The sequence below is a fragment of the Phyllostomus discolor genome, chromosome 12 (assembly GCF_004126475.2).
Source record: "Phyllostomus discolor isolate MPI-MPIP mPhyDis1 chromosome 12, mPhyDis1.pri.v3, whole genome shotgun sequence".
Taxonomy (NCBI): Eukaryota; Metazoa; Chordata; class Mammalia; order Chiroptera; family Phyllostomidae; genus Phyllostomus; species Phyllostomus discolor.
In genome coordinates, this window is record NC_040914.2 from 45,509,037 (window position 1) to 45,523,298 (window position 14,262).

The 14,262-nt window shown below is 48.9% G+C and overlaps 1 protein-coding gene across 1 annotated transcript in view; it reads right to left on the reverse strand.

The window, feature by feature from the left end:
* The window catches only part of IDH3A (isocitrate dehydrogenase (NAD(+)) 3 catalytic subunit alpha), a 13,208-nt gene extending 1,467 nt beyond the window's left edge, over window positions 1–11,741 (reverse strand). Inside the window, exons 1-10 of the mRNA XM_028502397.2 lie at window positions 11,636–11,741; window positions 9,665–9,727; window positions 7,515–7,598; window positions 5,370–5,484; window positions 4,364–4,551; window positions 3,764–3,897; window positions 2,951–3,053; window positions 2,789–2,853; window positions 1,885–1,969; window positions 1,311–1,463 (exon numbers count right to left, since the gene is read on the reverse strand). Coding sequence (XP_028358198.1) covers window positions 1,311–1,463; window positions 1,885–1,969; window positions 2,789–2,853; window positions 2,951–3,053; window positions 3,764–3,897; window positions 4,364–4,551; window positions 5,370–5,484; window positions 7,515–7,598; window positions 9,665–9,727; window positions 11,636–11,662 — 1,017 coding nt within the window. The 5' untranslated portion in view covers window positions 11,663–11,741. The remainder of the gene's footprint in view (window positions 1–1,310; window positions 1,464–1,884; window positions 1,970–2,788; window positions 2,854–2,950; window positions 3,054–3,763; window positions 3,898–4,363; window positions 4,552–5,369; window positions 5,485–7,514; window positions 7,599–9,664; window positions 9,728–11,635) is intronic.
* Window positions 11,742–14,262: the final 2,521 nt, after the last annotated feature.

Here is a 14,262-nt window from a genome sequence, read left to right on the forward strand (position 1 = left end):
CCAGCTGAGCAGGCGGCTCCCCGCTGCTGTCTCCCTCAGTTCACTTCAAAGCCAGCCCCACTCACCACACCTGCCGACCCCAGGGGGACGGCAGAGTCCCAAGGAAGCATCTGACTGTGGACATGTGACATCTAAGCAAGGGAATCATAAATCCCATGGGGAATTTCTAAAGTTGAAAAAACTTAAGACATCTTTTGATCTGCTTTTAGAGGCTGGGAAACAAACACTAAGGTAATCTAAATCGCTGACTACCACACCTCCGTCTGTAGGCACGAAACCCTCCCACGCAGCCACTCTGTTTCCCTCCAGCTCCTCCTCTCGGCACTCCCAGACAGACCGCCATGTACTGACCTGGTGTCACCGTATCCTGCATAATTAAGAGGGCCTGCTGTGTAATTGGCACCCCTCTGCTAGGCTATTTGTGAGCAGGTTAAATTCACAAATACAGCGTCAGAAAAAAACAACAAATGAAATCATACGCCCTTCAGTAGGACTGCTGGGCTGCTGGAAACAGCTGGGGTTTCCTGTAAGAAGTAAGTAGCCACCGCCGCCTCCGTGCTCCCTGGGTCAGAGGGCTCCGCCGCACCCCGCTGGGGCCACAGGCGCTCACGGAAACGGTGGAGCTTGTTGGGCAAGAGCCAGACTGGGTGCGAACCTCGGCTCTAGTACATGAAGCTGTGAGGCCTCTGACAAATTACCTAACCTCTCTGTGCCTCCGTTTCCTCCTCTGTAAAACGGAATTCGTTACAGGGCCTCCTCACAGAGCAACGAAGAAGACTGGCTGAGACGACGTATGCAAAGACCAGAGAGCGTAAGGACTGGGTTAACGCCCGCCATCGCTAAGACTCTATGCATTTCTGACACACGCGGTACAAGTCACACCACTGCGTCTGCGTCTGCGGCTGGCGTCGGAGCTCCTGGAGGCCAGGAGCTCATCCTATTCCTCGGCTTCTTTATGCTTCACACCTTGAAAGCTACACAGTAGCCTTGTTGGGAGGAGAAAAAAGCTGCATAGACAAAGGTGAGGGCCTTGGCCACGATCACATTGCCAGCCATGCGGCACCTGGGCCCCGACCGGCTCTGACTGCGAAACCTCTGCTCTCCCCACGGCTCACTCCCTGCTTCTCAGCCCTCTCCAGTGAAACACGTGGAGCCTCCCTTCAGGAAACACAAGTGCACACACATGTGCACTCCCCCCCCTCCCCCGGGTTCACTTGGATCCCACTCGGAGAAAGCCTGTCTGGCACCAGGCAGCTCCCTCCCGGGAGAAACCACAGGAGACACGCAGGAGCACGGCACCGCTACAGTACCTTCCCGTCCTTAATGGTGGCGAAGCAGGCCGCCTCGATCTTCGCAGCGTGCTCGAACAGCCCCATGTGGCGCAGCATCATCACCGCGCTGAGCAGCAGGGCCGTGGGGTTGGCCATGTCCTTGCCAGCGATGTCCGGGGCCGTCCCGTGAACCTGCCTCGGGGAAACGCGGCGCAGTCAGGGGCGCGGGGCTCTTGGCCCTCTCTCCTGACCTGCGGATGCAGTCGCTCAGCAGCGACTGCGCCCAGCTCATCAGACACGGGTCTAGCAACAAAGTTGCAGAAAAATGAAGGGCAAAAGTAATTGTTTCAAGAAACTGCAAAATTATGGACTACCTTTCCCTGTCAACTTGCAGTGAAATATTTCAACTAAGGAAGTTTAAATATTAAGGATACAACAGGGGAATGAATGAACCACATTTATATTTAAAAAACTCACTGAATTAAAAAAACATGATCTTCTTTTGACAACTGGAAAAACACAAAAGTTTTAACACATTTGTGCAGATCACCCCTCCTGGGTTCTCGTGCCATTCTGGCCCAATTCCTGCCTTGTGTGTCAGCAGGGTCCTTACCGACTCGAAGATCGCGACCCCGTTGGCGCCAATGTTGCCACTTGGTGTCACGCCGAGACCTCCAATCAATCCTGCACACAGGTCGCTGGGGGCAAAGAACGTCAGGAGTGTGGGTTCGAAAACTAAAATGTCTCACCCAGCACCCAGACTCCACTTTTAAATATCGTTCTCCACTGAAAGGAACCAGGGCTCCTTGGAGAAATGGCCGATCCCAGGACTAGGGTAGGAATATCAGGATGATCCTGGAGCATGTGACCGTGCCAGGCAGCAAGCAACAGCTCAGAGGGACGCGCCCGACCAGGCCCAGGCGTCTCCACGTGCACGATGGTGACGGTAATGCTGAACAAGAGAAATGAGTCCTAACTGATCGACACAGACACACACAGGACAAGGAAAAGCTCGTCCCACAGAACACCCAAGTAAGGAATGTAAGAAGGAATGACGGACTCAGAAAATCACCGCTTGGCCAACACCACGAGTGTGAGCGTGTAAAGAGAGGGAGAAATACAGTAAAAGTAAAATGTTGACAATCTGGGGAATGTAGGTTCTGAGTACACAAGAATTCTGTGTGCCATTCTTGCTACTTTTCTGTAAGTCTCAAATTATGTCAAAAGTTACAAAAATGACCACCCACCTCCTTAGTGATATAGAAAACATCGAGGTCAATCAATCAACCAGCCAACCAGTAAATAAAACACAGGAAGACTGTGCAGCAGAATCGCGATCAGGGAGCAATGGCCGGGAGCCGAGATGGCGCAGAAATGGGGAACAGCCCACCCGTGTGTAATCACAAGATCACCCCCTAAACTGCTGCAGCTCAGCTCACGTCCTACAGCAAACAGGATTCATTTTCGGACCTTTATAAAAAAAACACTACAGGCTACAAGGGTGCAACCAGACTTACCTCAGGATGTCTCCATACAAGTTTGGCATAACAAGAACATCGAACTGGGACGGGTCTTGGACCATCTACAAGAAACACACGTGTGCATTCAGCAATCAAACCTGCGCAGCAGACACACCGCACGCCGCAGAAAGGAGCAGGCCAGCAGGAATGCATACTTACATTCAAACATACTGTGTCGAGGTACATCTCGTTAAATTTAATGTCTTTACAGTTCTCTGCAACTTCCCTGCATTTCTGCAGAAAAAGCCCATCTGACATTCGCCTGTATTTAATCAAATAAAAATTGTTGAAAGCAAAAACTTGCAGAAAGAAAAGCATCAAGTCAGAGAAATAGAGTCCGTTTCGAAAGCCTAGATGTGTGATTTCAATTACAGTAAAATTATTTTTTAGGCAGTGGTGTTACCCAATAAGAATTAAGAAATACGTATTTATAAGAAAATGCTAAAATCACTTTAAAAGATTGACAGACTTATTTGAATGGTTTGACTCTTTTACATGTTCAACACTGTCTTAGGTCAGGAAACCTGTTTCTTTCCGTGTTCACGATGGCCTTTAACCGCTGGGGCCAAGGAGAACTCGACGGGCTAGAATCATGCACCTCGAGGGTGAGCACTGCGAGTGCGGACTGCTGCAATGCCCCTGAGCATGTGACCATCTCACAAACACTCCTGCTGTGCCATTTCTACGGGGCTTCCAGACTCTACAGCTTCCTTCTCTTTTACTTCTCAGTCCCTCCTTAAACCTCAGGACCTGAATTCCTGACCAGCCCCTGCCGCAAATCTGCTCCACTCACTTACCCCCAGAGGTACATTAAAAGTAGGAGATTGTGACAAGAGAAGTACCTGACCCTCCCACCGTTCAACAGGGTATTTTTGGAGACATCAGGAGTCAGTGCACAAGCTGGACAGAAGAAAGTAAACCCCGGTGCTCCCCCGCAAAGCATGACAGGGTGCTGGGCCCACAGGGACTCACATGATGTTGGCTTTGTGCACGGCGGTCACGTTGCTCCGGTGATTATTCCGGGCATACTCAAAGGCGAACTCTGCGATGCGCCTGCTTGCCTCCTCGGTGATGAGCTTGATACTCTGCACAACGCCATCCACAATCTGAAAGAAGGAAGTCAAGACAGGAAGTCCTGCCTTGCTGGAAAGGGGCTGGCAACATCCTGGCACTAGATGGTTGTATGAACGTCAGTGGCATGCGCACACGGTGCCAGCAGCCATGGCTAACATCACGCATACGGTGCATCAGTGGGGTGAATGTTGACCCGGCCCTATGAGGTAGGCTCTGGAAGCCTCATTGCACGGATGAGGAAAACTGAGGTTCAGAGATGGTTGCCTGCCCAAGAGGACCCCTGCAAAGTCAGGATTCAAAGTTCATGCAGAGGGCATGTTCCCAGGCCTGTGTGCCCGCATGAGCACGTGGCCCAGAGACCCAGGGCCGAGACAAGCGCCCACACCTCAGGCCACAGCGGCCTGCCGCGGGAGCTGTTTTCACTGGGAATCTGAACAACTGCCCGAGGGCACAGGAAGCAACCCAACCGAGAATAACGAGTATCTGAAATGAACCTACCACATGCTCGATTCCACTGTACTCTCCTTCTGTGTTCTCGCGAATGGTGACGATATTTACATCGGTGTAAGGGGTTTTATAGCCTTCGATGGAGACACATGGTCGGACATTTGCATAGAGGTCAAAGGTTTTACGCAGCAATAAGTTCATGGATGGGTGACCAGCAGCTATTGGGGTCTTCAAAGGGCCTGTGAGAAAGAACAACACCCAGATGACCATAGGATCTTCTCTTCTTTATAAAACACAAGTACATAGGTTTGTTTGAAACTGCAATTTTTGGGGGTTTTAACTTTCCATCAGAATTGTATTTAGGACCCCTCCTTTAACATGCATGGTTCGTGAACTAAGGGACACTTTCACAAAAGAGCAAGTCGCTTGAAAGGACAGACGGGTGCTCTGTTCGTGAGTTGAATGTTCTCTTCATCGTGGGTGAGTCCATCCTGGCTGGTCACCCTCGGTAATCACTCAGTGCCCACTGATCCCATCCCCGAGCTTCCTTGTACCTGTGTTCTGCCTCAGACTGTACCCATCCCTCAGATTCAACTGACAGAAGGAAATCTCCTCAATGAAGATTTCTGGAACGTTCACTGAGCACCAAGCGTGACATGATCTAACCCTCACCACCATCCTATGAAGTATCAACTCTGTCACTGTCACTTAAAAGTAGAGAAAAAAAACAAAATTCTTTTTGAAAACCAAGAGTAAGAAATTCTCACAGGCCTCCCAGGCAGTATGCGGCCGAGATGAGATTCAAATTTGATCCGTCTGGATCTAAAGCCCCCCCTGTGCTAGGATTTTGAATCATGACCTAACTAAAGTACATTTGACATTAGCCAGTAATACTCTGTGTTTTCACTGTGGAAAATATGTCCCAAAATGAAAAACACAGCATTTACTGTGAGTGAGTGGCTTCATTGGAGGCTAGCTGTATTTGGCTTAAATGCATCGACTTTCAAAAATATAACGCTGGGAGCAAGAATCAGCACCGTGCCCCCTTCAGAGCTACCTTTCAGGCCCATCTTGTTCTTGTCCATGGACTCCTTGGCTTCCGGAGGGATCATCCACTTTCCTCCCGGCCCTTGGATGGCAGTGACGTTCCGCTCCTCCCACTGAATGGGCGCCTGGACGCCACACCGCAGAGCACGGTGAGGGGGAAAGACAACGTGAGTGACAGTCCTGCACCATCATCACCAACACACTTCTTCACCTTTGGTGTGAGCGGTGAAAACACACTCTATCATAAAGGTCCAGAAAGTCCCGGGCGTGCGAGGACAGATATCGTTCTCCAGCCTGCCCTGAGGGACTGTCCACCCCGTCCAGTCAGGCCCCTGGCTGCCACCTGCCCACTCCGGTTTTCCACAGCACTTAGCGTGGCTATAATTAGAACATGGTCATCAGCAGAGAAGTGACAGTTCACAGAAATGTTACACAAAACTGATGAACGTGGATGAACCGGGAAGACACTATGCTAAGTGAAGTAAGCCAGTCACAAAAGACTGTATATCATCATAAGCTTCCAGTCCCATGAAATGGACCGAGCACATCTGTGGAGATGAAGTAGGTCAGTGGTGGCACGGGCTGGTGAGGTGGGGGCAGGGTGAGAGGGACGGCGAGTGGGGAGTGGCTGCTGATGGATATGGGGTTTCTTTCTGGGTGATGAAGATACTCTAAAATTAGATTGTGGTGAGGGTTGCATAACTGACAAACATACTAAAAACCTTTAAATCGTACACTTTAAGTGGTGAACTGTACAGTATGTGAATTATCTCTCAGTACGCTGTTAAAAAAGAAAGCCGTATTGCATAACCTACAAAGGCAGCAGTTAGAAGGCATAAACCACAGCACCGTCCTTTCTTCCCACCCACATCCTTCAGCACAGACACACGCATCTAGCTGCCACCACCCCGAGTGTGCCGGAGTCAGGGCAGAACAAGGTGCACGCCTCGTGGACAGCGCAGGGAACGAGCCTGTTTTTCTAGTGCGCTGAGGTGCTCCCGCACCAGCATCACTTCCTCCGCAGGAGTTCTGTTTACGAGCTCACGTAAAAAACAATGTGTGCGTATTTTAAATAAACTGCATTCCTCAACTTACACCTGTTGGTATCATAACCACCACTAATTTTTTTAAAAGATTTTATTTATTTATTTATTTGTTTATTTATTTTTTTAAAGATTTTATTTATTTATTTTTAGAGAGGGAAGGGAGGGAGAAAGAGAGAGAGAGAAACATCAATGTGCGGTTGCTGGGGGCCATGGCCTGCAACCTAGGCATGTGCCCTGACTGGGAATCAAACCTACGACACTTTGGTTCCCAGCCCGAGCTCAATCCACTGAGCTACACCAGCCAGGGCTATGTATTTATTTTTAGAGAGGGAAGGGAGAGAGAGAGGGGGAGAGAGAGAGAGAGAGAGAGAGAGAGAGAGAGAGGGAGGGAGGGAGGGAGGGAGAGAGAGGGAGAGGGAGAGGGAGAGGGAGAGGGAGAGGGAGAGAGGCATCAATGTGCGGTTGCTGGGGGTTATGGCCTGCAACCCAGGCATGTACCCTGGCTGGGAATCGAACCTGGGACACTTAGGTTCCCAGCGCGCGCTCCATCCACTGAGCTACGCCAGCCAGGGCTACCACCACTAATTTAATCTTACACATTTATCATCTGCAGCTATAAAGAGCAACAATAAAGCATCATGTGGAAAAAGGCCCAAGTTTTCTAACTTCCCAAAACAAAACGGAGGCTGGGCTGTTAGAATAATACCTTGCACTTGATGATAATACCACATCAGAACTTTTCCTAACCTTTCAAAATCTGCCGTGTGGTGTTTTGAAAGAGCAATTCTGTCTTCTTGGGCAGGAAGACAGAAGGCGGTAGGCAGGTGACTGGGCCAGGCCGGGAGACCTAAGCCGAGGCAGGACTGAGATCCACAGAGACCTCGGTTCTGCCTTCATCACTGCACAGAACTGGGTGCCGATGTGGCGGCTTACAACACCCACACAGTGACAGTGGCCAACACCAATGCTCCAGTTACAACCGTGAAGATTAACAGACCATACCAACTCCATGCAAATGCAAATGACTCATCCTAAGAGGTCACGGACTCCCATGGGCTAAGAAGCTCTTCTACAAATTGCTATTTAAGGTGTGTTTAAAGTCCACTTACTTTGGCAGCATCAAAAATCTTCATAACCGAGGCTGAAATCTCAGGGCCAATACCATCTCCTGGAATTAAAGTTACTGTCTGAACCTGAATATGAGAAATCATCAAAGACGACAGTAAGAATTTATTTTTGAAGGTTTAAAAAAGAGTATCATTGATAAAGAAATCCACTTTATGTGTGTTGGGGGGGTGCCTCTCAAGAAGACCCAAATGCCGTTAAGAAAACAGACCTACCTCCCCCCGGGGCTCATCAAAAAGGCAAGATTCAAGAGACTCCACGATACTACTCTGTAGCTGAGCTCAGAGTTACAAAAACGACTCAAGTGACGGTCTTTAGATAAAACAAAAATAAACTACCAGACTCCTCCCCTTTGTTATTTCTTTACAGGCAGGCTACAAAGGGACCCATTAATTCAAGTCTGTAAAAGCAGAGAGAGCAAAAGCTTTCCACAGGGTTCTCGCTAAAACTGAGAGGGCTTCCATGAAGGCAAGTGCCCCCCCTCCACTGGGGTCCTGGACAGCCGAGTGTCTCACACAAACCCGGTCAGTCCCATCAAACACTTTACGACCGACTTCCAGACGCAGGTCTCAGAGAAGACGAGGCTTCACAGTAAGGGAGGGACTCTGTTTTTCTGAGTTCCTCTATAAAACTGGCTTCTTAATGACAAATGTAATCGAAATAAACTCAGCAAAGTTGACTCGTAACCAATGAGAATAGCTCATGTAATCATACCTGCAAAGTCTGAGTTACACTCAGAGTGACAAGTGTATTTATAAAGTAGCCCCAATGATTTCTTTCAAAGGCTCTGAACCAAATGAAGCCAGCATTTCAAACATAGAAATAAAAATGTGTGAAGAGAAATGATGAGAGGATTTAAATTAGGTAAGATAATATTCAGACCCTCTCTTTCCACTTAGAAACCATACATCAGTGTTGCGGACTCTCCTGTACCTGGAGGTCTGGCCCAGACAAGGTCCCTGGCCTTTTCCAGTTCCAGCTGCCTGGGCTACTTTTTTTAAATCCCTGGTTCAAGTTTCCTTGGTCTTTTGCCTTCCAGTGATACTCCCTGAGCAGGTGGACCTATTCAGTTTTTCGGTACAACTGAAGAAATCCTTTCAAAAATTAGTGTCTCTTCATATTTCTTTCAAATATACTCCCCTCCCCACCAGGCTAATATTTTTTACAAAACAGATAGCTTGAACACTAAGTCACAGCAGAGCGCAATGATCATTTCATTAGCTTTGCAAAACGCATTTAAAATGCCCACTTCACTGTCCTCCAGCTCCAAATGCAGCCGCGCTCTGCATCTTTGCAGGAGCAGAGCCCAGAACCTCTGCCTGCTTCTTCCTGTTCTCCCAACATGTTGCAACAAATGTTATCAGGCCAGCAAAAAAACCCCCATTTTATTCTACAGTTAGAGAAAGTAAATGAAAAAATATATGCTTTAGCCTCATAGACGCCACATAGAATAAATAATATGTGATACGGGAGCATAGGAATCATGAAACCCAAGCCAGATTCTGCAAGAAGGCTAAAATAAAAGCATACAGGAGTCACTGACCCACAGTCTTAGAATGCTCCAAAAATGTGGTATCAGCTTTTGAAGCACAGAACTCTAATGCCGGGAGTTCCAAAAGCAGCGGATTTCATGAGAGACAGACACGGACGTGACCGCCTATAAAGGCCACGGAAGGAAAGCATCAGCCTGCAGGACTTACAGATGTTGGAGATGCTCCTATTTGGCAGCCAATCTACTGTTTTTAGGGATGCTCACAAAATAAAAATGCAAAGCAGGTTTTGAAGCTTCTCAATGATTTTTTCTCAACGTGTAATCGTTTTGCAGAAAGAAACTATCTCACCAAAATGAGACTGTGAAACAAAGTAACAGACTCAAGGGAAATTTCTATCTATTTTTAACAAGGCTCTTTCCAGATATTAATGTTACAGGCTTACACAGCCAGCTGTAATATAATTCTTTTTAAATGTGACCTAATAGATTTCTGCATGTTAGCCAATTTAAATATACAGTGTAAGTATGGCCACTTTTCCCTAATTTTAAATAAATGCAGATAAAGGGCTACATATAATGTGTTAGAACATCTTTCTTGAGAAACTTCTAAAAGGAAGAAATAAAAGATGTAATTATACTCACACCACCAGCAAAACCTCTGGTCACCTGTTTTGGGTTGTGAAATGCCCCCAGCAGCCGAGAGACCTATATTAATATCAACAAAAAAATGTCACGCACAGAATTAAACCACATGCATTAAGGGCAGAGATGAAGTCATTTCTAACAGCTGCGAATGCTGCAAGTTTGCAGAGATATTCGGGAACTTCCAAGTAATACTTTCTCATATATTCAATGTGGCAAGCTACCTCAGATCTGAAAATCTAAATACGGCACTCAGATTACCTTTTGCTTTGAGAACTTAAGTACTATATACTACTCCAAAGGCAATTTTATTAATGTACTTGTCAAAAGACGTTGAAGGTAGAAAGAAACTATACTTTCTCAAGTCAAACAATGGATTTTCCTCATAAGATATCTTGGAGGCACCCCCTGCTCTAATCTCTAAAGGGGAGAAAGTGGCCCCACAGAGGTCAGTGGACTGTCAAAGTTCCCACAGGAAGTCCATGCCAGAGGAGAACCTCCCTCGTCTCCTGATTCCACACCCCAACGGGCTCTCACGTGTTTTTTTTTTTCTTGTAGGCCACACTGAAGGCAAAACAAACTGACTAGTGCTTTGGTTATCAACAGTGGTGCTTTAGTCCCTCCTCTGAGGCTTCGAGTACCTACCACAGTTGAATGAGGTGCTGAGAGTGTAAGCTCAGTGACTAAGGGAATGACTCCTGTTGAGACAGAGACACAGAAGCTGCTTCCCCTTCAGGAGCAAATGTGACATCACAGTCACCGTCACACACAAATCCAGGTCCGAAGAGGTACCAAGCAGAACCCAGTTACGGAACAAAACCGTTAGTGATGTCCCAGAAACTTGGTCTGTGTGATGACGGCAAAATAAATCCTCTGATAATCCCTTAGGAAAGCTTCAGGCATTGGTTCCTTCGGCAGGAACCAGGCGACTTCACATTTCTTTTATTTAAGCCCCAAACAATTCCGTGAAGCAAGTATGGGTATTTTACACATGGACATATTAAGGCTCAGAGATGTAAAGTAATTTGTTCAGGGTCACACAGCCACTTAGCTGCACCATCAGGATTTAAACCTAAGACTCCTACATTCCAATGTAGACCTTTCCCCACCAAATAACAGAGCATGTAGACCTCACTTTAAACTTAAAGGAAAAAGAGTATTAAAATCTACAGGCAAAAGAATTCAGATTTTTATGGTAGATTTCTAGGGGACTTTTCTTGACCAGCACCAGGAAACCTGAGAGCCTGATTTCTCCTCCTGTGCCTATAATCTGTGGTGTGACCTTGGTCCCAGAGCAGGCAGAGCGGGACTAAGAACCAGGAACATCCACCCAGTCCTCTGGGTTCCTCTCGGTCTGACACCGACTTCCTGCGTAACCTTGAGGATGACCTCTAAGGGCGCGAGTGAGCGCCACCCAGAAACCAAGAAGCCGCAGAGCCCGAGCCCTGCCGAGCCCTCGCATCCCAGCTGTCAGGATCGCGGAAGCACTCCCCACCGCAGGTCCTCACCATAAAGGTGGAAGAGCTGCTGGTTTTCCTGTACAAGGGCTCAGATGTCAATTCTAAGGTGTAAGGCGTCCGTGCCCTTCGAAGGGGGCAGAGCCGCAGGGGCAGACCGGCGAGAGCTGGGCAGAGGCGGAGGCGGGGGAACCTGGCAGGAAGCAGCCCGGGGTCACCCACGGGACCTCGCCTGCCCAGAGTGCGCGGCCCGCGAAGTAACCCGGCCCGGCCAAACGGACCCGGGGAGGCCCAGCAGTCAGCGCGAAGCCGGTCGGATCTCGGACCGTCCAGATCTGCGCGGGGCCTGGGCTCCGGCCTGGGGTACCACGGGGAGCAGGGCCGCGCGACCCCTCGTCCTTGTCATCCCCCTCCAGTGCGGCCCTCCCGATGCGGGCTGCTCGTACGCCACGCGTGGGCCACCTCCGCATCAAGCCCGCCGGATCCACTTTGCCGCCGCCCGCCCGGGGCTCACCTTGGACATCCACGCGGGACCCGCCATCGCGTCTCTCTCTTCACCGCGGCGACAGAGCAACTCTACTGCGCAGTCGCGAAGCCCGCGCCCGCTCACGCTCCAGGGAGGCCCCGCCCCCTAGAAGCCCCGCCCCAGAGCCCACCCAGGGAATTCTTGCCTCTCCTCCGCCTTCCACAATACGCACCGCCTCCACTGGCCAATCGCGGGGCTTATCTCGTGGTGACGTAAGCAGCCAGGACCCGGAAGCTGCGCGGTTTGGCTCTCCCAGGCTTCTCCAGCTCCTCCATTCATTGACTCACCATTTAGGTAGGATTGTGGCTCTGAGACTTCCAGTAACTAGTCACTTCTTACTATCTGTCTTTTTGATTATAGCCATCCTTCTTAGAGCGGATGAAGTGGTATCTCACTGCGACTTTGATATGCATTTTCCTGAAGGCCAACGTAAATAAAGCCTTTCTTGTCCACTCTATTTTAAATGGCAATCCCTCTCCTCCCTACTGTCTATGCCCCTTCGCTGATTTATTTTTCTGTAGCACTTATCTCGCTGACATACCACGTCTATTTCACCTATTTATTTGTTTACCGTTTGTCTCCTCCCCAGGGATAAATTCCAAAAGGGCAGGATTTTTGTCCCGTGGTTCACTGTATTCTCAACGCCTGTAGAAGCGATAACGAAGTGTCCCCCTGCGCTAGTCAGGGCCCAGATTTAACCCACCGATTACCAGCTGTGTGACCGTGGGCAAGTCATCTTCTCTGAGACGATTTCTTCATCTGTGAAATACGATTATGACACCACACTCTATAGACTTAAGAGGCGTTTGTGGAATAATTTCCAGTAAATGGGCACAGAGTAGATAATCAATGCCGCTTTCCCTCCATCCACAATCCCCGTGAACAAATACACACATTGTCTTTCTGGGGACCACACCCAACATCTGGGAGCCACAGGAGCACGTGATTTGGATTCAGAATGAGGTTGAGTCTTGCTCTGCTACTTTGTAGTTGGGTGGTGCTGGGCAAGTCACTTTGCCTCTCATCTGTACCATGGGAACTCCTCACAGCATTGTTGTATTAGTTCAAGAGAGCCTCATTCAGGGCACTAGCAATGATAGGGGACTTAAGAGTTGGAAAATTTTATTTTAAGTAATAGCTAATAAGCCTAGTAATCAATGCGAAAATGCACACTTTGTTCCAGGAACTGAAAGTGTGACCCTCCCTGACTCCAGGAGACCATAAGCAGTTCCACCTTTGTTCCTCCAGAGGACTCCAAGCGATTCAAGATGATATCTGAGCCATTGTACTCCAGGGTGAGATGCCACAGCCCAGGACACAGCTAAAGACCACCGCCTGGGGCACAGCTTAAGACCACTGCCCAGGACAAGAATGCTGAAGTCGTGTTTTTTTTTTCCTAATCCAATTAACATTTCCCAGAATTTCAAAACCCCTCACCACACCTTGCTTATTCCCTGCTACAAAAACCTTGGCCTGGAAAGAAAAGACAAGATGGTATGAACTGGCCATCTTCTCAGATCGTCAGCCATCTGAACAAAGTGCCCATAAAGATTCAATCCCTGTCCCTGCTTACTGGGTTTGGTAGTGACAGGCAGCCCGAACTCTGGTGTCTTCTCCGGTTTCAGCAATAGCAATCAAAAGGGATTTCTTATGGGAATTTTCTAGTCAGGGTGGTGCTTTTATTTTTCACCTGTGGGAGGAGGGACTCCAGAAATGAAAACTCAGTCTTCTGCAGAAGTTCTAGCTTTTCAACCTGGAAGGCTGCAATTCAAGTGAACAGAGATTGACAATCATAAGAGAACGTGCCAGAGCAGGTTCTGAACACAGAATACTGGCCTGTTCATGAGGAAGAAGGAGAACCTCTGTAAAAGTGATTGCGTGGTTTGGAGAAGTTTCAATTTCTCCAGCTCTAACATGGGAGAAGGGGGAAGTGCAGATTGGGGGAATCTTATAAAAGCATGTCTCTGCTCTAAAAGCCCACATTCTCTGAATTCTTGGTCACATGTACTAACTTCTTTCCCATGTCTGAGGCCCCTATCCCACGTGTCCAATATAAACAAAGGATGAGGACACAGCCTCTGAGTCCAGCCACTTTCTGCCCCTTCCCAACCATGGGCTCCTGGGCGAGTTACTGCACTACTCCAGTGCAGTGTCCTCATTTGTGAGATGGAGATAATGCCTGTAGAATGGGCTGCCCTGAGGTTAGAAATAGCTCCTGTGTGAGCCGGACCCCTAGAAGGCACTTGGCGGCTACGGCATTTGCATAAAAGCCCCAGGAAATGCCCTGGCCTTTGTCAGTCTCTGCACATAGTAAGTCTATTAAATCGTATCAAGTCTCTAGCCTGTGTCCAAGGACTCAAAGATACTCGAACAAATCTTGTTCTCCCACCTAAGAGGCCCAGAGCCTGGGATGCCGCGCCCTGTTGCTAGTGGCGCCTTAGGAGTCAGCCGCAGTGACCCCTCCTTCTCCTCGAGGGACGGGCGGGAGAAAGGCCTGACCCAGGTCGCGCCCACAGGTCTGGGACATCCCGCCCCTTGGCCAGGGGAGCCAGGTCCCTCAACTTGTCCCCGTGTAGCTCTCGAAAGTGTCTACCCTAGACCCCGAGCCGCATCCC